This window comes from Chiloscyllium plagiosum, chromosome 10 (assembly GCF_004010195.1).
Source record: "Chiloscyllium plagiosum isolate BGI_BamShark_2017 chromosome 10, ASM401019v2, whole genome shotgun sequence".
Classification (NCBI taxonomy): domain Eukaryota; kingdom Metazoa; phylum Chordata; class Chondrichthyes; order Orectolobiformes; family Hemiscylliidae; genus Chiloscyllium; species Chiloscyllium plagiosum.
In genome coordinates, this window is record NC_057719.1 from 82,985,324 (window position 1) to 83,011,271 (window position 25,948).

Below are 25,948 nucleotides of genomic sequence, written 5' to 3' on the forward strand. Positions count from 1 at the left end.
CCCCCCTTCCCTATTTAAGAGAGAGAACTTTTTGCTGTTGCTTTGTGAGTCGTGGTAACTGTTGGTAATGTGGTTTTAATTGGAGACCGCTAATGCACGTCCCTCTTTAAGGGGGAACTGCCCTGTTTGGGGGAAGGCTGTCTCGGTAACAGTGCGCAGTTCAGTCCGTCGTGGTCCTTCAGGCTGCCTGATGTGTTTCGAGGACAGTCACACCTAAGAGTGAGGTGCTGCATGATTTCCAAGCACATGCAGTGATAATTCACTCTTGTTCTGTCGTTTTCAATCCAACGAGCAGACACATCCTGGATGCGGAGTATTGGGTAGAGCCTCTGTTCTGGGGGGGGGGGCACTGTGGTTGGGCCATCATTACCCACACGATACACTCGCTGGGCAGGGGAATTGCATTGGCACCACGATCCGAGGCCCGTTCCTTGCCTCTTGCTGTGCACCAATTGTTGTTTCTTGTTCAGTCCTGCCAGCCAAGCCCATCAAGGTGAGAGTTAGCGACGAGACTGCCGCCAACGTCAGCATCAGTTGGACTGTCACCTTCGATGGCTTCTCGAAGCTGCAGAACTGCACAGCTCAGGTACGTTCAGACACGCCCCGCAGCAGAGTTCAGATAAAACTGGTTCCCTTTGGACGTAATGGGCAAGATTTTAACACCTTCAAATGTCACCTGCTGACACAGAGTTAAGATCAGGCGAGTTAGAAAGCAAGCTGATCCCTTCTTTTATGTAGAACGGTGCGGATTCAAAATAACACCACAACCATTCAGAGCAACCGGTTGATGTGATCATAAGATTAGATTAGATTCCCTACAGTGTGGAAACAGGCCCTTTGGCCCAACAAGTCCACACCGGCCCTCCGAAGAGAAACCCACCCCCCTCTATTTACCCCTGACTAATCCACCTAACACTACGGGCAATTTAGCATGGCCAATTCACCTAACCTGCACATCTTTGTGACAGTGGGAGGAAACCGGAGGAAACCCACGCAGACACGGGGAGATTGTACAAACTCCCACACAGAAAGTTCCCCGAGGTGGGAATTGAACCCTGGTCCCTAGCGCTGTGAGGTAGCAGTGCTAACCACTGAGCCATCATGTCGCCCACTTTACTCCCAGCTCACTTTGTCAAACTTTACTCAAAATATCCTGACACTCCAAACTCCTTTGAATATTTCACTTGTTTCCCCCTTAAACCTATTCATTCCCTGTGGTAATAAGTTCCACATTGCTACCCCCCCACCCCCCCGAGCAACAGAACTACAGAATTATTATGGTGCATCAGAGGCCATCATGAACAAATTCCTGTTTGATTCTCACTGGGTTTATTAGTGAGTCTTTTAGAAATGTCATTCAACGTTGCCCTGTTTAACAGCGCTTTGATTTAGCGCCATTAAGTTCAGAGAATCTGTAACCTCGGGTAACACATCAGACTCACTTTACTGTCACTTGCGAGCCTCGCAGCGCCTCCCCCTGCCTGACCCTTGGAGGTGCACCGCCAGTGTCGCCAGCTTCAAAATGGCCCTCTGCCTGCTTGCCTCTTCGAGAACATTCAGTCCCTAGCCTGGACAACAGCTCGTCAATCACTCATTTGGGCTCGTGAACAAGGATTTTCCAATCCGCGAGCCCTTTGTCTCTGTCGGATTTTCAGGCAGGCAGTGTTTCTTCCGCCACGGTGTGGGAGCGCAGCTGCCGTTGTTGCCTCCTGGGCGTCAGCGCCCAGTTTCTCCCCGCTCCCAGCCTGCCGAGTGTGGAAGCTGCTGTTGGCTCGGAGTTAAAAACCCAGCTGCAGCTGCTGCTCCTCAAAGGAGCAGGGTCTTACCTCACACGGGAAGCTCTTGGACAAGTCAGGGGTCAGGAGCTTCTGCAGTGACACTAGTATCTGTTTATTTTGTCGTGAGTGCTACGTGCATTCTGATAGTTTTGCCTTTCTGTTTTCTTTATAATGTTGCTTGTTGGTGTACTCCGAGGTTAGTTTTCCCTCTCTGCTCCTTCCTGCCATCTCTAACCCTCGTATCCCACAATCCTGTTCTCCTCTCGGACCTTGTCTCTATTCTTTGATATACCCCACATCATTCCCTCGCCCACGCTAGTTTAGTATATTCTCACTTTCCCCCGATTTCTGTGGTTGGCAAGATCAAGTGTCGATTGTCCCAAAGGTACATCCTGCTCTTGCCCCTGAATTGGAATCCACTTCTCCCATACAAGTGTTTGAGCTACACTTTCATCTCTCTTTTACTTTGATGTACCCTGCGCCAACTTGCACAAGACTGAGCTAATGATCCAGAGATTATAAATGCTGCAGTGTTGCTTTCCATTTCGTGTTGCGTTTGACATGCTCTGTATGCGGAGCCCCTCAACTTACACCATTGGTATCTACGTGAACCACAACAGACCCTGGCATCAGGAAGGCAACACAGTTGCCTCGCCCCTCGCTCTTCGGTGCCTCCTAGTGTCTGTGTGGGTTCCTTCCGGCTGCTCCGGTTTCCTCCCACAATCCAAAGATGTGCACATTAGGTGGATTGGCCTAAATTGCCTCAAAGTGTTCAGAGATGTGCAGGCTGGGTGGGTTAACCATGGGAGATGCAGAATTACAGGGAAAGGGTGGGGGCTGGGGGTGGTTCTGGGAGGGATGCTGTCTGGAGGATTGGTTGAATTCAATGGGTTGAATGGTCTGCTTCCACACTATAGGGGTTCTATGATTCTAACAGAGCCAATCCCCATCACTATATTATCACCTACTAATACTACTGCATTCTTTGCTGCTCCCTACACCTGTGCCACAGCCAGTTTGTACATCTATCCCGCAGTCCTGGATCTCATCCAAACAAGCTCAGAGAACCTTAAAGCTATCGGACTATTGCAGAGCCTGACTGTGCTGCACCTCTGGGTTCCCTAACCTGCCCTACTCTTCTCCCCCGACCACACAGCAGATCCTGTCCCATCCTTACTGGTGTGACTGCCTCCTGGTACAAAGGTCCAGGTATCTCTCCCCCTCCCTAATGCCAGTGTCTGTCGTTCAGCCTCCAGCTCATAAACCCTGACCCAAAGCTGCTCAGCCTTCCAACATCAACCACAGACACGTTTGCCTGGATCATAACGGCATCCAGGAGCTCCCATATACTACAGTCTTGACGCATCACCTGTTCTGCCATTCTGAATGAGTTTTGTGAAGTATTTAATTCACTAGTTTATGTTGCTTTTTATTAACCAGACCTCCTGTTTGTATAATATGTTATATTTTAAGAATAGAATAGACCTTAACCACTTAATGTTCTATTTTGTTTTAGCCATCTTTATAGATTTCTAATGTTTTCTCCTGGTTTACCACTGAGGTTCCCAGCATTTTTAATCTTTTACCTTGATTCAACTCTATCCTCACCTTGGCTCGTTAGCCATAGATGGTGCATTCTTTTCCATCTAGTTTTTCTTTCTCGAACCAACAACCTGGTTATGCTTGTGATGTCTGAGTTCTCTCAATACCAAAACTGATCAGTTTCTTCCTGAATTTGCTTCAGAAAATGCTAGGAGGTAGAGAAAATAGGAGCACCAGTAAGCCTTTCAGCCCTTCAATTGTGCTTAACCATTCAATAGAGTCATAGAACATTCCATTTTCCACACCTCAGCCCATTGGCCCATCTCATCAAGGTCCCGTTGTACTCTGAGGTAATATTCTTCACTGTCCACTTCACCACCTTTCTTGGTGTCATTGGCAAACCTAGTAACCATTCCTCCTACATTTACATCTAAATCATTCCTATAGGTGACAACAAAAACAGTGAACCCAGCACCAACCCTCGCAGCACACCACTGGTCACAGGCCTCCAGTCCAAAAAGCAAACCTCTACTTCTTTTAAACCAGAGATAGAAACAGAAAAAGCCAAGACTCCCCCAACACTGCCCCCATCAGACACTCCCAGACAGGGCACGTGCACTACTGGTTTGAAACAGAAGTTACCTCGACTTCCCTAAACAAAAATGAGCTCTCTGTTACTTGAAGAGAAATAAAAGTAAGTAAATAAACACACACAAATTTGGTTCTCCCTTGACTATGACCCCACCATTCACTCCTAGGGCAGGGACCACAAGGAGCTAAAATGTAAAATAAACTGTCCTTCACACAATTAAAATCAAATTTTTGCTCCGTCCTCATCCAGGGACAGGGACAACAAGCGTTTCAAATGCACAGGCAGGCTCCTCTCCAGATAGGGATGGTCTGGAGTTTAAATGAAAGCCCCCTTTGGCTCTTCCCGGGATCCAAAATCAATACAAAAGATTAAAAAAGCGGCCCCTTTCCAGGTACAAAACCGAGAACAAGCACAGACATTTAAAAAACATCACATGGCAACTTGCGCTAGTCAAAATTTCATTACTCAACCTGATGATGCCCTCCAAGCCGCCCCCCCCCGGCACCCATTGTTCATGAAAGGCCTCCACCGTACCGCTCAGCATTGCCTGTTTCAGGGACACCCGAGCACAGATCTAATCCGGAGAGGGGCAGAAAGAACTGATGAGCCCCTCTTAGGCTCACTGCCTGGACCTGTTCTTGGCCAGATTGGCCATGCCCTGGGGCAAAACCATGAGAGGGTTCTGAGATTTGTCTGCCCGTCCACCCCACACTGGTACAGAGTGTGAGACGGTGTCAGTGAGGGAGGGACTGGTACAGAGTGTGAGACGGTGTCAGTGAGGGAGGGCCTGTACAGAGTGTGAGACGGTGTCAGTGAGGGAGGGACTGGTACAGAGTGTGAGACGGTGTCAGTGAGGGAGGGACAGGTACAGAGTGTGAGACGGTGTCAGTGAGAGTGGAGCAGTTTTGGAGTGTACTAAATAACACTAGAAGCCTGCTATTCCTTCCAACATTGCTGAACTGGAAACAGTGTATTAGTTGAGTATAATCTAACAAGATTATGTGAACTTGTGTATCTGTGTCTCTCTCTCTTGTTAGGTTTCTGATCCCAACAAGGTAGATGCTCGGACAAAATCCAACATCTCCTTTGAGAGGACCTTCAGTGTGCCACCATACAGATACGTCATCAGTGGCCTGAAGCCTTTCACATCCTATGGTGTTAGACTCATGTGCAGCAATGAAGTTGGGCAATCTGAATTCACCGACTGGATCCATTTCCAAACATCTGAAGCAGGTACGGTCATCCACGATCATGCGTGAGGCTGCGACTCAGTGGTTTCTACAGTTACTGGGTTGTTCCAAGCTTAATATTTTCATTTATTAGCTGCAGCACATAGCGAGATGATTACTGAGTTGTGGCTGCAGGCTGATCGAGATTAGGACTTTGTACATTGAAGGATATGTGACATTTAGGAAGGAGAGGACGTTCGGAAAGGGTGGAGGAGTGGCTATGTAAATTAAAGATGATGTTAGCACAATAGAGAGGAATGACCTAAATTCAGGAAGCAGATGAGAGAGGTTTAATTGCTGGTCTCAAAGTGGAAATAGCTAATGTAATTTCTTTCGTGAAAAAGGGAGGGAGGCAGAAAGCAAACTACAGGCCAGTTAGCTTAACAACTGTCAATGTTAGAAGCTCTTAGTAAAGATGTTATAATGGGCACTTGGAGAGCACAATACAATACAGCAGAGGAACAGGCCCTTCGGCCCACCAAGCCAAGTTAAGTGCAGGATAATCAGGCAGAGCCTATGTGGTCTTGTCAGAGACCTTTTTAATTAATCCTTTTTACTTAACTCATTGAAGTTTTTTGAGGAAGTAACTTGTGCTATAGATAAAGGGAAACCTGTGGATATATGTAATTCAGTTTCCAGAAGACATTTGATAAGGGTGCTGCTTCAAAGATTATTACAGAATTTGCAAGTTCATGGCGTAGGAGGGGGAATATATTTCTAACAGGAAGTAGAGAGGAGGATTGAATGGGTCTTTTTCAGGCTGTCAGGATGCCAGGAGTAGTGTGCCACAGTGTTTGGTGCTGGGGCCTAATCTTTACAATTCATATAGTGATATGGATGAAGGGTATTGAAACATAATCTGCTGATGATGGAAAGATAGGTAGGAAAGTGAGCTGTGAGGAAACACATGGAATCCACAAAGAGATCCTTCTTAAGTCACTGTAGCCCCAAAGATCAATAGGGCTGCTCTCTCATTAAAGAGGGAGAGAGAGAGACAACTGGTGGTGGTTTAACCTGAGGGTCACCTTGCCTCAGGCAAAGGGGAGAGGTTGAGAAGGAGAGTCCATCATGGTAACCTCAACCGGTGATGGGAATCAACCCACGCTGTTGGGAAACACTCCCCATTGCAAACCAGCCAACTGAGCAAACTGACTCCCACAGATAGATATGAGTGGACAATGATCTCACAAATGGAGTATTATGTGGGAATGTGTGAAATTGTCAGTTTAGCAGAAAGAATAAAAAAGGAAGCATATTATCAAAATGCTGAGAGGTTTCAGAGCTCTGAGATGCAGAGAGATCTGGGTGTCGTAGTGTATAAATCACAAGCAGGTTAGTATGCGGGAGCAACAAGTAATCAGGAAAGCTTGTTATGGTTTGTTGTAAAGGGAATTTAAATAAGAATAAGGTTATGCTTTAGTTAAATATGATGAACATTACGTCGCATTGGTGAGAGATTGCATCTGGACTACTGCATTCAGTACTTGTACTTATGGAAGGATGTTCATGAATTGGAAGCAGTTCTGAGAAGGTAAACTCGACTACCACTTGAAATTAGTGGATTGCCTTATGAGGTAAGGCTAGACAAAGCAGACCTTTATCCTGTTGAATTTAAAAGAATCAGAGGTAACTCAATTGAAACATATAACATCCTGAGGGGACTTCACCAGGTGGATGTTGAAAGCATGTTTCCTCTTTTGGGAGAATCTACATCTAGGGGGTCATAGTTTAAAACTAAGGGGCACTCATTGAAAATAGAGTTGAGGAAACATTTTTTTTCTGAGGGTTTAAAGTCTTTGGAATTCCCTTCCTCAAAAGTGAATGCAGAATCTTTAAATATTTTTAAGGCTGAAATAGATTCTTGATTATCAAGGTGTGGGAAAGATTGTTGGGGATGTGCAGGAATGTAGAGTTAATGTTAGAATTAGATCAATCATGATTGTTGAATGGAGGGGCAAGCTCAAAGGGCTGAGTGGCCTACTCTAATTGGTATGTGCTTGTGTTCACAAGGCCTTGGGGGGCACTGGCCTCACTCTGAGTTACAGCTCCCCCTTCACTGACATTGCTGTCATTTATTGTCCATCTCAAATTGTCCTTGAGAGGGGTGGTGGAGCCACCTTCTTCTGTGTGACTGAGTGACTTGACCAGGCCATTTCAAAGGTCAGGTAAGAATCAATCATCATCGATATGCCAGACCAGCTACAGGTGGCAGATTCCCATCCCTTAAGGATGTGGGTGAACCTGATATTTGTTTTTGAACAACAGTCACATTTAGTGACATTTGTTTGTTTTTCTTCTGTGTTTCATTCAAATTTTCCAACTGCCACAGCACGGTGGCTCAGTGGTTAGCACGGCTGCCTCACAGCGCCAGGGACCCGGGTTCGATTCCAGCCTCGGGCAACCGTCTGTGTGGAGTTTGCACATTCTCCCCGTCTCTGTGTGGGTTTCCTCCCGGTGCTCCGGTTTTCCTCCAGCAGTCCAAAGATGTGCAGGTTAGGTGGACTGGCCATGCTAAGTTGCCCATAGTGTCCGGGGATTAGCCATGGGAAATGTAGGGTTACTGGGATAGGGGAGGGGGTTTGGATCTGGATGGGACGCTGTTCAGAGGGCTGTTGTAGACTCAGTGGGCTAAATGGCCAGCTTCCACTGCAGGGATTCTGGACCCAGTATCACTCTCTCAATCACGAATACAGGCTTCTGGTTTATGAGTCGTTAAGTGTGGTGCTGGAAAAACACAGCCAGTCGAGGAGCAGGAGAGTCAACATTTTGAGCGTAAGCGCACATTCCTGATGAAAAGCTTATGCTCGAAATATCATTTCTCCTGCTCCTTGGATGCTGCCTGGCCTGCTCTGCTTTTCCAGCAACACACTTTTCGACTCTGATTTCTAGCATCTGCAGCCCTCGATTTCTCCTTCTGGTTTGAGAGTCCAGTTCCATAAATTGTGCCACTCTCCCAGAATAGTTTTGGAAGTTGAGTTGAGTTCAATCGGTCAGTTTTCTCTGTGGGTGAGCTAATCCCAAAAGAAAAGTCAAATTTAGCCTTTCATGACCTCGGGGTGTCTCAAAGCGATTTTTCATACCGATGAAACACTCTTGAAGTGTGGATACTGTTGCCATCATAAACGTTGACATCACAGAGTGAGGCCATTAGGCCCATACTATCCGTATAGATTGCCCACAGGAGCAAGTGAACTGCTCCCACTTCCCAGCCTGTCATTCAGTGAATCTTTCCTTAAAGGGACCTGAGGGGCACCTTTTTCACACAGAGGTGGTTCGTGTGCAGAATGTACTGTCAGAGGAAGTGGTGGATCCAGATACAGTTGCCACATTTAAAAGTCATGTAGGTAGGTGCATGAATAGGAAAGGTTTAGAGTGATATGGGCCCTCATATGCAGGCAAATGGGACTGACTTAGTTTGGGAAACGTGGTCGGCATGGACAAGTTGGACCGAAGGGTCTGTTTCCGTGCTGTATGACTCTATGACCTCACTCTCCAGTTTTGCATTCCAGATCCTAACCACTCGGTGCAGGGAACTGGGTAACCAATCCATTGCACAGCAAGCTCCCACAGACAGCGAGGTAGCTATAATTTATTTATGTGGATCTAGGGATGGTTTGGTTTTCAGGAGACATAAACTGATCTTCTTCAGCTAGAGCCAAGGGGTCTTTTACATCCGTGAGAGAGGGCAGGCAGGGGTTAATGACTCATTCAATATAACCCTTTTATCAGTGTGACTCTCCCTCAGGACTGCACTGGGAGTATTAGCCTAACCATGGTGGTCTAGTCTCTGGAATGCAATTAGAGTGGTTTAAGTAGTCAAGTAGTTTACTGACTAAGCCACAACTTACACCCAATTTGGTATCATTGACAGGTCCTGATGTTGTGTGATAGGGTAAAGTGAGAGAGATGGAAAATAGCCTGTCGACTCACTATCACGTGCTTGGCACAATCACACAAAGTCTTTCCCAATGTGTTTACAGTAGCATTGTCACTGATAACTGTCCTCACGTTGCAAAGTTTTATCGAGACCTTAGGACTCTTGTAGTGACCTTGCATCAAGGTCAGAAAACTCCACGTTCAAGTATCACCTGTCCCAGGGTATGACACATCACGTCTGAACAGGTTGATTAAAAATACCCAGGCTTTTCCAACCGTTACTTAGTTCTTGATATCTTGTTATCATTTCCACTGCCTTTAGCAATAGTTCTGAATGCTCCTCTTTAATTAGCTCCAATGTATGGGTTAATATAGGCAACAGTAACACCGACAGCAACAGTGAGGCCAGGGTCTGTTCTGCAGTCAGGTTCAGGGTAACAGGTTTAGGATATTGACCGATACAGATGCAAGGCAGGGAAATGGAGTTAAAAAGCACTGAAAAGGCTGAGGGAGCTCTTGTGGTGCAACCTCTGAGTCCGGAGAACGAGGTTCAAGTCCCGGCTGCTCCAGAGATGTGCTTCACAACACCCCCCGAGCAGCTGGGCCAGTATCCACTTGAGAAGCTGAATGGCCTCCTCCTGCTCCAGTTTGTGCATTTGGTGCAGTTGAAACGTCGAAGAGGGTTATCCAGAAGGACTCGGAGATTTCAACCCCTCAGGGTAACAGGGGATGGTGATATAGCAGGGGCTATCACAATGGAGGGACGGGAATCCTGTCTAACACGAGCCAACTGCATGGGCATCATTCCAGTTAGCTCTGAAAATGGCTAGGAGCACGGGAAACGGCAATGTCTATGTGCTGAGAAGCATTTTGATTCAGCGGTTTACAACCGTGAAGGGTTGTGGTGCAGTAAATAAAGAATACTGTTTCCATTGGCTGAAGTGGCAAGAAGCAGTGTAGGTTTGATGGGCTGAGCGACCTCCTTCTGCACTGTAACAATTCCAGGAAGATTTAAAGTGATTGGCAAATGAAGGAGGCGACGTAAGATTAACCATTTTTAATACAACAAATGGTTTGGAGCTGGAATGCCCGCTGGGGTAGATATTTAGTTGTAGGCTTCCAAAGGCCATAAGATATAAGACCATAAAACATAAGGAGCAGAAATTAGGCCGTTCTGCCCATCGAGTCTGTTCCACAATTCAGTCAAGGCTGATAAGTTTCTTAACCCTGTTCTCCCACTTTCTCCCTGTAACCCTTGATCCCCTTGATAATCAAGAACCTATCTATCTCAGTTTTCAATATACTCAATGACCCGGCCTCCACAGCCTTCTGTGGCAATGAATTCCATAGATTCACCACTCTCTGGCTGAAGAGGTTTCTCCTTATCTCTGTTCTAAAAAGTCTTCCCTTTACTCTAAGGCTGTGCACTTGAGTCCTCTTCTCTCCTACCAATGGAAACACCTTCCCAACATCCACTCTGTCCAGGCCATTCAGTATTCTGCATGTTTCAATTAGATTCCCCCTCATCCTTCTAAACTCCATCGAGTATAGACCCAGAGTCCTCAAATGTAACTCGTATGTTAAGCTTTTCATTCCTGGGACCATTCTCGTGAACCTCCTCTGATCACGCTCTGGGGCCTGTACATCCTTGCTGAGATATGGGACCCAAAACTGTGCAGAATGTTCCAAATGTGGTCTGACTAGAAGCTAAGAGAGCCTTCGAAGTACATCCCTGCTTTTGTATTCAAGTTCACTCAACGTAAATGCCATCATTGCATTTGCTTTCCTAACTACTGACCCGACCTGCAAGTTTACATTGAGAGAATGCCAAATTAGAACTCTCCAGTCTCTCTGCACTTTCTGAATTTTCTCCCCATTTCGAAAATAGTCCATGCCTCTATTTTTCCTGCCAAAGTGCATTACCTCACACCTTCCCACGCTGTACTCTGTCTGCCACTTCTTTGTCCACTCTCCTAACCTGTCCAAATCCTTCTGCAGCCTCCCCGCCTCCTCAATGCTGCTGTCCCTCTACCTATCTTTGTATTGTCTACAAATCTCGCCAGAATGCCCTCAGTTCCTTCATCGAGATCGTTAATGTATAAAGTAATAAGTTGTGGTCCCAATACTGACCCTTCTGGAACACCACTTGTCATCAGCTGCCATCCTGAGAAGGACCCTTTTCGCCCCACTCTCTGCTTTCTGCCAGATAGCCAAGCTTCTATCCATGCTAGAACCCTGCCTCTAACACCATTGGAGCAGAAAAAGACTATTCAGCCCGTCAAGTCTTTTCCACCATTCAATAAGATCATGATAATCTTCAACTTTCCTGCTTTTATTCCATCACTGATTAAAAAATCCCTCTTTCTCAGCATTGAATATACTTAGTGACCCAACCTCGACAGCCCTCTGCGTTAAAGAATTCCTCATATTCACTCCCCTCAGAAGGGAGAAAATTATTCTCATCTCTGTCTAAAATGGGTGACCCTTCATTCTGAGGTTATGCCCTCTGATCCACAAGGAAAACCAACCTTTCTGCATGCACCCTGTCAAACTCCCTAAGAATCTTGTAGGTTTTGATAAGGTCATCTCTCATTCTCCTAAGCTCTCAATGACTACAAGCCCGAGATTCAAGATGGCGGTGACCCAGCAGGTCTGAGTTTGCAGGGCTCTGGCCAATACTCGGGAAATGTGGGGTGCCCACCCTTACCTCACCTGTTAAATTACTTAAAATGACTACAAGCCCAACCTACTCAACACCTCCTCATGAGGAAACCCCTCCATAGCCAGGATCAACCTTGTGAACCTTCTCTAGACTGCAGCCAATGCCAGTATTTCTTTCCTTAAATAAAACTGTTGATAGTATTCCAGCTGTTGCCTGATTCATGCCTTGTATAGTTTTAGCAAAATCTCCCTACTTTTATATTCCATTTCTTTTCATTCCATTTGCCTTCCCTATTACCAGTTGCACTTTGATGCTAACCTTTTTTGTGATTCATGAACGAGAACTCCCAAATTCCTTCTGTTCCACAGCTTTCTACAGTCTTTCTCCATTTAAATAATAGTCAGCTCCCCGATCTTCCTGCCAAAGTACATCACCTTACATTTTCCCATGTCATAATTCCATCTTTCAAAATTTGGCCCACTTGCTTAACTCGCCTGTATCCCTCTGTTGACTTTTTGTGTTATTACTATTTCCCTTCCCACCTATCTGTGTATCATCTGCAAACCTGGCTATAGTACATTCACTTCTGTCATTGAATATTGTAAATTATTATAGGCCCAGCACTGATCCCTGTGACACACCACTAGTTACAGGCTGCCATTCTGAAAATGCCCTCTTTATTCCAACTCTCTGTCTTTTAATAGTTAGCGAAACCAATATCCATTTCAATTTACTATCCCCAACAACACAATTTGGAGACACCAGTGTTGGACTGGGGTGTACAAAGTTAAAAATCACACAATGCCAGATTATAGTCCAACAGGTTTATTTGGAAGCACTAGCTTTCAGAGCACTGCTCCTTCATCAGGTGATTGGGGAGAATAAGTTTATAAGACACAGAGTTCATAGCAAAATTTATAGCAAAAATTCCCAACAACATAGGCTCTTAATTTATTAAACAGTCTGGTGTGCAATACCACTGCTTTCCCTTTATCTGCTCTGCTTAATACCTCCTCAAAGAACTGTGATAAATCTATCAGGCACTATTTCCCCTTCATAAAGCCATGCTGATCCTGCCTCATGATACAATGTATTTCTAGTTGCTCTGCTATTCCATCCTTAATGATAGACTGCATCATTTTCTTAATCATAGATGTTAAGCTAAATGGCTTGTAGATATATGCTTTTTTTAAAATTTCTCTTCCTTTTTGAATAAGGGTGCTACATTTTTCAGATGGTTTCCAGTCCTCTGGGACTTTTCCAGAAACTAAGAGTTCTTGGAAGATTATGACTGGTGTATCCACTACCTCTGTAGCTACTTCCTTTCATTCTTGGGATATGTCCCATCAGGTCAAGAGCATAATTGACTTTTAATCCAACTAGTTTCCCTAGTACTTTTCTCCATACTTGTTCTGCAGTGATGGTAATTGTATCTATTTCCTTGTCCTCCCCCCCACCCCCACCTGCCCCACCTTGATTAGTTAGTAGGATTGGAATGCTGTTATTATCATCTATCATGAAGATTTATGCAATGTGTTTAATCCTCTGCCATTTCCTGATACCCCATTATTATTTCCCAGCCTCATTCTCTAAGGGACCTACATTCACTTTGGCCTCTTTCTTCCTTATACGTTTAAAGTAGCTCTTAATGTGTGGATCGGATACATATTGAAAGATTGCAGGAACTTGAATCAAAACCTATCTTTGAAGGAACCAGCACAGACTTGATGAGGATCGACTGGCCTCCTTCTATTCTCTGGTCCTGTGATCCTAGCTCTCGAGAATTGTCAGGATGGCTGGAAATTAATGGACACCATCCTGGGGAAAAAAAAAAGCGAGAGATGAAGGCAATGGACAGGGTTAGAAAAACGTGGAGTCTCCATTTTGAATTGGGAATGGATACTAAAGTGTACATCCCATATTTGGGAATGACATTGTCTGAGCACCGTAGAAACTCGTTCCAGGAAAGGAATTAATTAAAAATGAATAAGGAGAAGCGTTGTGGAAATCCAGGTTGGTGGGATATGAATATTGCTGAAAAAAGACAGTGCGAACATTGGCTTCCCCTTAAATTGGTTTTCTTGCAAATTGTCCTGACGAATGCAAGACAAAAAATCTTCATCAAATTTCAGCTATACTCAACTCGTGTGTACCAAATGACTATGTTAGTGATTTAGGGGAGGATACAGTTGTGTGCTTGGGCTAACAATCCAGGAACCCAAGCTAAAATTCTGAAAACAGAGACTTCAATCCCAACCCCAGCACATTCACTTAAATTTAAATTCAGTTCTGGAATTAGAATGTTTATATTAAAAATGTTAGCGCAAAACTGTGGTTGGTTGTTGTAAAAACCCAGAGAAAGTGAGGACTGCCAGGTGCTGGAGATCAGAGTTGAGAGTGTGGTGCTGGAAAAGCACAGCCAGTCAGACAGCATCTGAGGAGCAGGAAAATCGACGTTTTGGGTATAAGCCCTTCATCGGTTTCCTCACGACTGTTGTTAAAATCCCAACTGGTTCACTTTAAGCCCTTTAATGAAGGGTGGCTGTCATCAATATCTGACCTATATGTGACTCCAGCCCCACAGCAATGTGGTTGACTCTTAACCATCATCTGAAATTGCCAAGTAAATCACTCATTGCAATTAGGGATGGGGAAACAAGTGCTGGCCTTACCTGCGATATCCATATCCCATGAAAGAATTAAGGAAAGATTTCTACGTGTGTAGAAGTGGGGGTAAGCCATCACTGTTTGGGCATGTTCGTATATCTGTACTAGTGCCAGTATCTCAGCTGTGGTTTCAGAACTGTGCCAAGTGGTGGCATGTACAGGCCTTTGAGTCTGCAGCCTAGATCTGGCACCACCTCTATAGTAAGAGATTTTTAACAGGGACGTGCAAGCCACTGTACATGAGTCAAAGGCTGCATTGGCACACCGGGGTATGGCACTGTCTGTGTGGATGAGGGGGGGGGGGGAATGACATGTCAATCCTGCAGCGAGTTGGATTTTGCTTCTCAGGAGCTGGTCCCCAGTGGCAAAGAGACAGTCATGTTGGAGTTAGAGAGGAATTGGAGCTTGGTGCACAATCTGAAGACTTGTTTGGTGGGGGGGGGGGGGTGTTCCTTACACCAGTAGTGATGGAGGTGGTTTCGCTCCATTGACACATGGTCTGTTTCTCTCATGCCTCCAAGTGCACCCTCATAAGGAATGCAGGCTACTTCTATGATGAATCATTGTTGGTGATACATCATTGTGATGTTGCAGAAGGGAATGATATACGTAGCATTCTATTGGGATACTACAGTTGAATGGAGAAGGCAGGAGGGAAGAAAGGTGGTAGTTTATATACACTTTCCTCTGAATTGATACTGCAAAAGTATTGACTGTATATCTGTTGTCTGCCAGTACTACGTGCTGGACAATGTCCAATGAGCTCAATAACCCAAACTCATTTTCCACCATAGGTGATAGTGTGGAGTCAAACTTTACGATATCTGGATTAACAGCAGGAGTAGGCCATTCAGCCCACTGAGTCTGCACCACTATTCGATCATGGCTGATTGGTTTCTCAATCCCATTCTCCTGCCTTCTCCCTGTAATCCTTGATCCCCTTAGCAATCAAGAACCCATCTCTGTCTTAAATACACTGAATGGCTTGGCCTCCGCAGTCTTCAGCGAAAATGAGTTCCACAGACTCACCATCCTCTGGCTGAAGAAATTCCTGCTCATCTCAGTGCTAAACGGCCGTCCCTTCCCTCTCGAGCTGTGCCCTCAGCTCCTACCCTCTCCTACTAGTGGAAACATCTGCTCCATGTCCACTCTATTCAGGCTCCTCAGTACTCTGTAAATTTCGATTGGATTTCCCCCATACCCTTCCAAACTCCATTGTGTACAGATCTAGAGTTGTCAACCCCACCTCATACAACAAGCCTTTCATTTCTGGGATCAGTCCTGTAAACCTCCTCTCGACTCCCTCCAATGCCGACACATCTTTCTTTAGATAGAGGGTCCAAAACTGCTCACAATATTGCAAAGGCGGTCTGACCAGAACCTTATACAGCCTCAATCATGGATCCCTGCTCTTGTATTCTAGCCCTCTTGAATATGTCTCTATTCTTCTAACCTCACACTTTTCCACATTGTATTCCTGCTGCTACTTTCAATTCCATTACTTCATAAGCACAGCAGCAGTCATTTCCATGAATGCCCTGCCCTGCCCCGTCCTGTCACAGTGGTGACTCCTTATATTTTCTGAAACTTCCTACCTTGGTGTTTGGACTGCCCCTGCCTCCCTTTTGTGGCTTTGCTTATTTTTTTTTCTCTCTCTCTCTCTCTCTCTCTCTCCGTTTTCACTGTGCTAATCATGCTCTTCCAACATCCCTCCATTTGCGTTTCGCTTTTAGTCCCAATCCCATTCTTTTCCTTAAACGCAATTGTACCATCCTGGTGATGGTTTTCTGAGTTTTGTTTCAGAATAAATCTCTTCTCTTTCCCAAACGAACCAACGTGATGTGAAAAGTGGTGGAGGTTGGTACAATTACAACATTTAGAACATAGAACAATACAGCGCAGCACAGGCCCTTCAGCCCTCACTGTTGCGCCGACCTGTGAACTAACCTAAGCTCATCCCTCTACACTATCCCATCATCATCCATGTGCTTATCCAAGGATTGTTTAAATCTCCCTAATGTGGCTTAAAAGGCATCTAGAGGGGTACATGAATAGGAAGGGTTCAGAAGGATATAGGCCAAATGCTGGCAAATGGGACGAGATTAAATTAGGATATCTGGTCAGCATGGATGAGTTGGACCGAAGGGTCTGTTTACATGCTGTACGTCTCTATGCCTCTTGCACAGTAACATAACCACTTGAATATTGTATCCTAAAAATATGTGACTGTGCTCTCTGTCCTAGTCATTGCGATATAGAACTACTCATTAGATCTGTCCAGCCTGAGGAGATGAATATTTCATTTAAGTGCTGGCTGCGGTGACTGACTTTGAAGCAGTTTCTCTCCAGTTACTTAGATGATTGGATAGGCAACATAAAATTGTCCCTGATTTACCATTGATTAATGTTAAATTGCGGGTCTCCTGAGAGAGATAATTAGGACGGTTATTTTATCAGAGAAGGCTCCCATTTATTTTGTGGCAGCATTTTACTGGGAGTGGGTGGAACTGCGCCATTAGCTAAATTAAAGGACCTTTGACCTCGACATGACCTGGGAGTGACCGGATGAGATCCACCAAGGTTTCACTCTGCATTTGGTCTGTCTGATTTGGAAATGCTGGACAAGTCAGCCTTGAAGGTGGTCCGCTCTGTGCTGTGCTTGCTGGGGCAACCAGATTTTAATTCAGAATAATTCCCTTTCTAACCCACACACTAATCACCATCGGAGCATTTGACATGAGGTTATGTCCGTCATCCTGTTTTGAACTAAGGTATACCCTGTATTGTTTCCAACTAAGCTTGCGTTAGACGCACTGTGTAGTAGTGGCAGTGTCACTGGGCTAGTAACCCCAAGATCCAGCCCACTGCTCTGGCAGGCTGAGAGTTCAGATCTCACCACGGCAATTGGAATTCAAGAATAAAATATGGAATGGGAGAGAGGGTGGACAAAAGGGAAAAAAAAACTTGCCTAATTATAACCATTCAGCATCCAAGGAGCAGGAGAATCGACATTTCAGGCATGAGCCCTTCTTCAGGAATCATGCCCGAAATGTCGATTCTCCTGCTCCTTGGATGCTGCCTGACCTGCTGCGCTTTTCCAGCAACACATTTTCAGCTCTGATCTCCAGCATCTGCAGTCCTCACTTTATCCTCTAATTATAATCATTGTCAGTTCTCACTAAAAACTCATTTCATTCATTAACGTTCTTCAGGGAAGGAAATCTGCCATCTTTATGTGGTCTGGCCTACACATGACTCCAGACCCACAGCACTGACTCTTACCTGACCTCTGAAATGGTCCTAACAAACCACTCAGGTTAATGGCAATTAAGGATGCCTCAACCAGCAACACCTTGCATCCCGTGAATCAATTAAAACAAGATCATTCTGATCCAATAAAAGCCACCCTCCTTTCACGAATCTCCATTTTGATCCCATCCACCTTTAAAGAGACATCCTCCATCTATTAATCTCCACGATTTGTTGACCAATAATAACTGATACTGAAAATGTGTTGCTGGAAAAGCGCAGCAGGTCAGGCAGCATCCAGGGAACAGGAGAATCGACGTTTCGGGCATAAGCCCGAATTCCTGAAGAAGAGCTTATGCCCGAAACGTCGATTCTTCTGTTCCCTGGATGCTGCCTGACCTGCTGCGCTTTTCCAGCAACACATTTTCAGCTCTGATCTCCAGCATCTGCAGACCTCACTTTCTCCTCAAAAATAACTGATATTGAAAACGCAAAACTATCTGCACTTGAAATCTTGGGCCAAGCTCAGAGTGGTGCTGGAAAAGCACAGCAGGTCAGGCACCATCCGAGGAGCAGGAGAATCGATGTTTCGGGCAGGACCCCTTCATCGGGAAACTGCACTTGAAATCTTGTCAGGAAAATAAAAGCCGGCTGTGCAAAAGATGCAGGTTTAATGTCCCTCCACTCTGTTTGAAAGTTCCATCATCTGAACGTAAACACGGTTTCTCTCTCTCTCTCACAAATGCTGTGCACTTGGTCGAACTGAGTGTGCATTAACCAATCGGTCTGTGCCAGGATAATATAAAGAGGGGCTGAATGAATTTCAATGCGGCTCAGAAATAAGAAGCCCTTTGAGAAGTGGAAATGCTGCAGGGCTTTGTGAATAATGCCCACGTAGTTTCCAAGGAGACTGCATGAACGGGGCAGTCACGTGAAGCCCGTTTGCTAATTAGACACTGGAGCAGGGCATTGTGTTCCACACGGAACTTCGTTTGAGCTGAGTTCAGTCGGAGTTGCTCACGTGTCTTTTATAGTGTGCTGTATTGATGGCTTTTAAAGGGAGTGATTGCAACAAAGAATAATGCAAGGCTTTGTGTCACGGTCGCAGGAGATCACAATCAGTTTGGGAACTCAAAGCTGCCCTCCACCCCTTCGGTCCCTGGGAGAGACAATCATTTCGTGTGTGCTAACTGCCAGCGGCCTGAGTCCTTGGAGCATGCCTGATGGGTCTGTTCACTCGGCAGCCAAGGCTTCTCTCATGGGCTTGGCCGAACCTATACATGTGTCACACTGCAACTTTGTCGGATTTTGTTTTTCCCCTCTGGTCCTCCCACATACAGTCACGAGGCCTTCCAGGACCTGAGTGTGTTGCTGAATAAAAAGAATATTTCTGAGAGATTTTTTTTTTCCAATCAGTTCAGACAATCGGGGTTATGGGGAAAAGACAGGAAAGTGGATCACCAGACCAACTGTGATCTCGTTGAGCAGTGGAACAGAGGCTCCTGCGTCAAAGTTTTATCGTCGTACGTCAATCTGGGCAATTTGCAAGAATATCAATCAAGTTTAAATGTTGGTTTCCCCGTTTATGGATATTCTTGCAGATTGTCCAGATGAGTGGAAGATGAAAAGCTTTGACAAAATACGGTCCTTCTCAACTATGACCCCACATCACTGAAGTCCCTCTAACTTGCTATTTGAGGCAACTTCCAGTGTTCTCTTTCCAAAGCCTTGCTATCCTTCCTGAAACACAGGCACAAAACTGCAGCTGAGGTTAGTTAATCTTCAGTGCTACATCCTCACACTAGAAGTTAGTGTCACTACCTCCTTTTCTGATGTCTGAGGAGGGGTAAGGCAATTCCAAGCAATGCAATGGTGCCTTAAATAAGTGACCACACGGTGTGACAACAGGTGAACATCCCAGGCTGTTGAATCATGAGGTGCATCACGGTTTGATCAAACAGGTCCTAATGTTGCGTCTGTGCATGCAGAGATGATTCCATAAGGATGCAGGATGTTCCGGAGCAAGCCCTGACTGATTGATTCACATCCCCACCTCCCATATCTCGGTAAATCCAGAACTTTAAATTTGCCCTAGAAATCCTGATCAGGGTCGATTTCTGACCCTCGTTCCCATTGCACAATACCCACTCGCCTTTAGGTGACTTCCTGGTCAGAGGCGACCTGTTACAAACGGATTCAATAATCCTCAAAGCCAGCAGCAGCGATCATCAACAGATGATAAGGTGCCCCCTATCATTCTGAAGTTTAAACATCCTGCAGATGCTCTGTAAACTGTTATGAAGTTTTACATGAGGTCCATGTGGGGTCATATGGGAGGTGGGAAGGAAGGGTAAGGGGACACTTGGGTGTACGAAATGATGCCTGATGGGGGAGGGTGGAGAGTGCTGGGTTGGTGAGTAGGGTACCAGCAGTGTGAGTAAGGGCTGCCAAGGTGAGTAATGGTGGATTAGGTGAGAGGGGAGTGCCAGGTGAGTCAGGTGGGAGTGCCAGTTGAGAGGGGTAGGGTATCAGGTATGTAGGGTGCCAGGTGAGTTGTCAGAGCACAGGGTAGGTTGGGGGATGGGTCCATCAGGGTCAGGTCTGGTCAATGGAGGAGAGCGAGGGTAACTGTTGGGTCTGGCAGGGAGGTAGTCAGATGATTGGTTGGTTTGGCAAATTTGGTTCAGTGGGTGCTGATGTCAGGTCGGGGTCTGGTCTAAGTTAGATCTCACATGGAGACATCCAGATGGGATAGGATCAGGGTTACACCCGTAGTCTACACTGCTGCAACATCTATCAGGCAATCAGACTATCAGGGCTATTACACTATGCTTTAAGTTACTCAGAACATATTGGGAAACAAATGTGGCTTCAGGAGTTCAGATGGATACCTGGGAGTGAGTTACTGATTGGAATTTAATTGAAGGGTTCAGATGGTTTATATATAGAACAGTGGATACCTGGGAGTGAATTACTGACTGGAATTTAATCGAGGGGTTCGGGTGGTTTATATATAGAACAGTGGATACCTGGGAGTGAATTCCTGACTGGAATTTAATCGAGGGGTTTGGGTGGTTTATATATAGAATAATGTATACCCAGGGGTTACAGCCTGGAATCTAACTGAACCCAAGATAATGGTATTGACCGCTCCTTTAAAGTACTAGAGTGTTTTAGAGATATCTGTATGGTGAGAATTGTAAATGATATTAATCTGTGATACTGTCAGTCCAGTTCCTGGCAGATAGAGCTTGGCAGATCGAAACTGCTCCACTATTTGGCATTAAATTCCAACGCTGCAGCAAGAAGCCATTGGAGAATTATTCTGAGCAATTGAAATGCAGTTGCCTGCAGGAGAGATGTTGGGCTGAATTACTTTGTTGGCTTAGCGATAAGGGAGCTTTGCCATCTGGAACAGTTTAATGTTGACACTGGTATTTGTAGGAAGGGTGCAGCTCTGACATTGGGTTGGGGAGCACAAAATGCCTTTCTCGTTGCAAGAAGTTGGAGCTAAGCTTCTCTTTGAAAGTCTTTTGGGGAGGGCGTGCTGTGGTTGAACTATGATGCGTGTGTATTCGACTCTCAGCATGAACCTTCATTCTTCGTGATGGAGAGGGAGCAGCGATTCACCGAGGTGGAACGAGCTATTTCTCAGCTTCATCGTCTCTGCTCAGAGTGTTGCCCTGCATGTGGTTTACATCGCTTACTGGTCCCCTGGAATAGAGAAAGGAGGGTGTTTGAGGCATTTATTGAATAATATGTGTCAGTGTAACTGTATCGCCAATGCTCATCATTCCCAAATACTGCTTATCATGAACTTCACAGCTTTCCCTATCCTTCTCAATTTCTTTGCCTCTCTCTTTTATTGCCTGTGTTTGCCATTCTCTCATTTTTCTCTTTATCTGTGTAGGTTTCCTCTTTATGTTAGCATGTCTCCTTTCCCCTTTGTGCCTATCTTTCTCTCTAATCTGTGCTGTGTATGTCTTTCTCACTCTCCTCCTCCTGAGTTCTCTCTGTGTTGGTTTTACACTCTCGATTTGGCTGCCTGTTCTCTCGTTCCACTGTCACTGCCCTCAGCTGTCTCCCACACTCTGAGCACCACCTTCAATGCCCTCGCCCCCGTTAACACCGTTAACCGTTCTCAGCCGCATCCCAGCACCCCGAGACCTTCGCAGACTTGGCAAACAGTTTTAATTGGACAGATCACGAGCTGAGCCGACCAAACCACTACCTGGTCCAAGTCTTCCCTTCCAAACCTACTCCTGATTATAGCATCATCCTGCAGTGTAAAGATAACCCCCTCAACCCCCTCCCCTGCTGCCCTCAGCCTATTCTCTCTCCTGCAAATTGTTTTTCTCACTTTTCCTTTTAGATTTACATTTCGGTTTTATTGTCACACACTAGCACTATCATGTAGAAGGACACATCTCCATGTTTGTGTTCCCCTTTTGCCCTAATGGTGGAAACTGAACACAGTGCTCAAATTAACCAAAATACGTTACATCTTAGGGGTAAAAGAATGGAGAATTGGAGATCCCATAGGCATTGGGAGAATGGGGATAGATCATAGTTCACTGTAAAGCTTTCCACCAAACGGCAAGGTCCAGATTCAAATGCAAGTGAACTGGCACTATACCCTAACTATTACCAGTCAATGGGCCAAGTTTCCTTTTCATCCTTGGAATATTGTGAGCAATTCTGGTCTCCTTCCTATCGGAAGGATGTTGTGAAATTTGAAAGGTTGCAGAAAAGATTTACAAACATGTTGCCAGGATTGGAGGGTTTCAGTTACAGGGAGAGGCTGAACAGGCTGGGGCTGTTTTCCCTGGAGTGTCGGAGGCTAAGGGGTGACCTTATAGAGGTTTACGAAATCATGAGGGACATGGATAGGATAAATAGACAAAGTCTTTTCCCTGGGGTGGGGGAGTCGTGAACGAGAGGGCATAGGTTTAGGGTGAGAGGGGAAAGACATAAAAGGGGCAACTTTTTCACAGAGAGTGGTATGTGTATGGAATGAGCTGCCAGAGGAAGTGGTGGAGGCTGGTACAATTGCAACATTTAAAAGGCATCTGGATGGGTATATGAATAGGAAGGGTTTAGAGGGATATGGGCCGGGTGCTGGCAGGTGGGACTAGATTAGGTTGGGATACCTGGTCAGCATGGATGAGTTGGACCGAAGGGTCTGTTTCCATGCTGTACATCTCTACGACTCTATTCTTGGACTTGCATCTTTCTCCCTGTTCCCCCGTCACTCGTGCCCACTCTGAGCTCATCTTGTCTATGTAACCCATCTCCTGCATCCGCACGACCCCTGAGATGCAACCTGTCCAACTTCCCTCCCTGGTCCTCACCTCATTATTAATGACTCTCCCCTCCTCAGGCTCTGCACCTTTAAAGCTCTGACCTCATCCCACTCTTTGAAATACCCACTCCACCTTTGAAATACCCACTCCACCTTTGAAATACCCACCCTTGGCAAACTCATCCAACCTCTTCCATCGGGTGGAAGACGCAAAAACATAAACACGCATACCAACAGATTCATGAACAACTTCTTCCCCGCTGTTATTAGATATCCGAATGGACCTCTCAAATTTTAAATCTAATATTGATGTCACTCTTTGTGTGCTTTCTCTGCAGCTGTAGCATTGTATTCCTCACTCTGTGCTATTACCCTCATGCACTTTGCATGATATGATTGGCTGTTCTGCACGCAAAACCAACCTTTTCACTGTACCTAGGTACATGTGACAATAATAAAGCAAATCACATCACTCCCCCCCCCCCCCCATGTGAATTTGGTCACTGTTGCCACCATGTTGTATAAAGAGGTCAGCACCCAGGTGAGTGGTCATGAACAGCCTGTACTGAACATAACTGCACAGAAGAGATGGTTACCTTACAAACTTGGCTGGCAGTTTCATGCGATCTGATGTCCCAGTGGAATAGCTCCGGAGCCATGTGCTGAGCAGTTATTTTTTAATAGGTAAGCCTTTACTCTGTTGTTGAGGGAATCTGCTATAACAGACGATCCATTATTGGAGAGAATTGACTGGAACAAGCAAGAGAGAATTCAATACATGAGGGAATCTTGTAGAGAGAGGTTACTGAAGGAAAGATTCAATTACTGGAGAGAGTGTACTGTGAGATGGGATTTTATAGATGGAATATCTGACAGTAGACACTCTAGTTCTGGAGGGAATTTGGTGTGAGAGAAATTGTCAGACAGCAGTGACTGAAAAGAATGAATGTGCGGGTCAGTGAGGAAGGATATGATGTGAGTTGCTCATTCAGATGGCTTTCAGTGGGTGGAATGGTCTCTTTCTGTGCTGTAACAGTTCTCTGGTTCTGTGAGGTAGAGGGAATCTATAGAGAGATCTACTTTAAAGTAATAGATAATCTATTTCTCAAGGGAAATCGAACATCATAAGGAATCTACTGGTCAGAGTGATCTCCTACTTCAGGTAAATCTAGTGCACTGGAGATTCTTCCAATGTGGAAAATCTACTGACAGAGGGAATCCATTTATAAGGGGAAAGCAAGAGTCAGGGAGAGTCTATTGGCTAGAAGGAATTTAATAGAAGGGGCGATCTAGTGCAACTGGAAAATTACTACTAATGGGGATCAATAGGAAATCTACTGTGAAGTGTGATCCACTGCCAACAGGAACTCATTACCGTCAGGGATCTACTACAAGACAGAACCTACTTTACAAATGGGAAAATAGAGATTGGCAGACAGAAGGGATCAAGTGGTAGAGGAAATCTATTACTCTAACAAATCTTCTGCTAGAAGGACTCTGTTGCTTGAGAGGTTCTGTTATTGATGGAGGAACTGGTGCAAAAAGGAATCTAACACAAGAGGAGGGGCTTGGCTGCTGGATTTCTAACTCTCTAACCTCCACCAGCCTGACAACACAGTGCTGATACCTGTGCTCCTCAATCTCTGGCATCATGAGCAACAGTTGACGTCTTTACCAGGGACCCGCTTTCCCTTGACTGGGCCCCAAGCTTCAGAATTCTCTCCCTGCCCCTCTTCACCCATTGACCTCAATGTCCCCCTTTAAAACACTCCTTAAAACCTACCCCCTTTTGACCCAGCTTTTAGTCATCTGACCAAATACCTCCTTGCGGGTTACGGGGTCGTAATTTGACTTTAGAATGTCTTATTTTACTAAAGGTCGCTACACAGATACAGGTTGTTGGTGCAAGTGGGAATTAGAAACGGAGGGGGACATACTGGAGGTTTCCGTTGCTGAGGATACTATGTCTCCTTCTGAGTGTGGTTCTGTGCAACTGACCCAATGTCCAACCCTAGGGTCCTGTCAGAGAGCTCCCTGTGCCAATGCGATCTAATAATGTGCCTATAGAGTTAACCTTTGCTTGTGTTGCAGGAGATGTACCCACTTCTTCTGCTGGTGTTAGTAATTTAACCAACAGTGCTACCCTCGGTCTCTTGCTCATCATTATTATTATGACTGTGATTAATTTCTGTTTTAGATTTTTGCAAGCATACTTTTCCATATATAGCTATTGGTTTTACCTCTTGACCTGTTTTATTATTTGTTCGTGGGATGTGGGCGTCGCTGGCTAGGCCTAGCATTTTCTGCCCATCCCTAATTGCCCAGAGGGCAGTTAAAAGTCAGCCGTACCACTGTGGGTCTGGAGTCACATGTAGGCCAGACTAAGGAAGGGTGGCAGTTTCCTTCCCTGAAGGGCATTGGTGAACCAGATGGCGTCTTCCCAACACTTGACAATGGATTCCTGGTCATCATTAGACTCTTAATTCCAGATTTGTCATTTTTGCTGTTTTCCCTTGTTGTGTTTCTTTTTAATTTTTTTTTGACGGAGGAGTATTATTGATTAGGGTCTGCTTGAGAAAGACCTGTGCCCGAAACGTCGATTCTCCTGCTCCTCGGATGCTGCCTGACCTGTTGCGCTTTTCCAGCGCCACACTCTCGACACTGGTTGAGGCCAAGTGGAAATTGGTGACCGAATGACGGTGATATGCCAATTGAGTGAGAACTCGACAGAGTGTAAACAGGGAACAGGTAACCAGAGCGGGCTGGAGTTGGTGATGATCTGAGTTGGAATAAACCGAGTAAGCTTGTGCCTGTCTGTCTATCCAACATTTAACGCCTGGTGCTCAAACTGACGTCAAGGTTTGCAGTTTGTTCCAATCCTGTAGGCCCACCAGGCCATGAACATGAGTAAGCAGGGGCTGAATGACCCACGTCTTTTCTTCCCCTTCTTCTTGTGCCCCCTGTCAGACGAGTACAGGTTGGGCATCTACCCATGCGAGGAGGTACTGACACTGATCCCTTTAGCCCCCACCCGGGATGGATGCAGTTTTT

At 45.5% G+C, this 25,948-nt stretch overlaps 1 protein-coding gene across 3 annotated transcripts in view; it reads left to right on the forward strand.

The window, feature by feature from the left end:
- tyro3 (TYRO3 protein tyrosine kinase) overlaps positions 1-25,948 on the forward strand; it is an 89,295-nt gene that overhangs the window by 32,113 nt on the left and 31,234 nt on the right. For all 3 annotated transcript variants that reach the window (XR_006312856.1, XM_043698215.1, XM_043698216.1), the window contains 2 exons: positions 471-586; positions 4,950-5,145. Coding sequence is in view for 2 of the 3 variants with exons in the window: in XM_043698215.1 (XP_043554150.1) it covers positions 471-586; positions 4,950-5,145 (312 nt within the window). In the remaining variant the exon portion in view is untranslated. The remainder of the gene's footprint in view (positions 1-470; positions 587-4,949; positions 5,146-25,948) is intronic.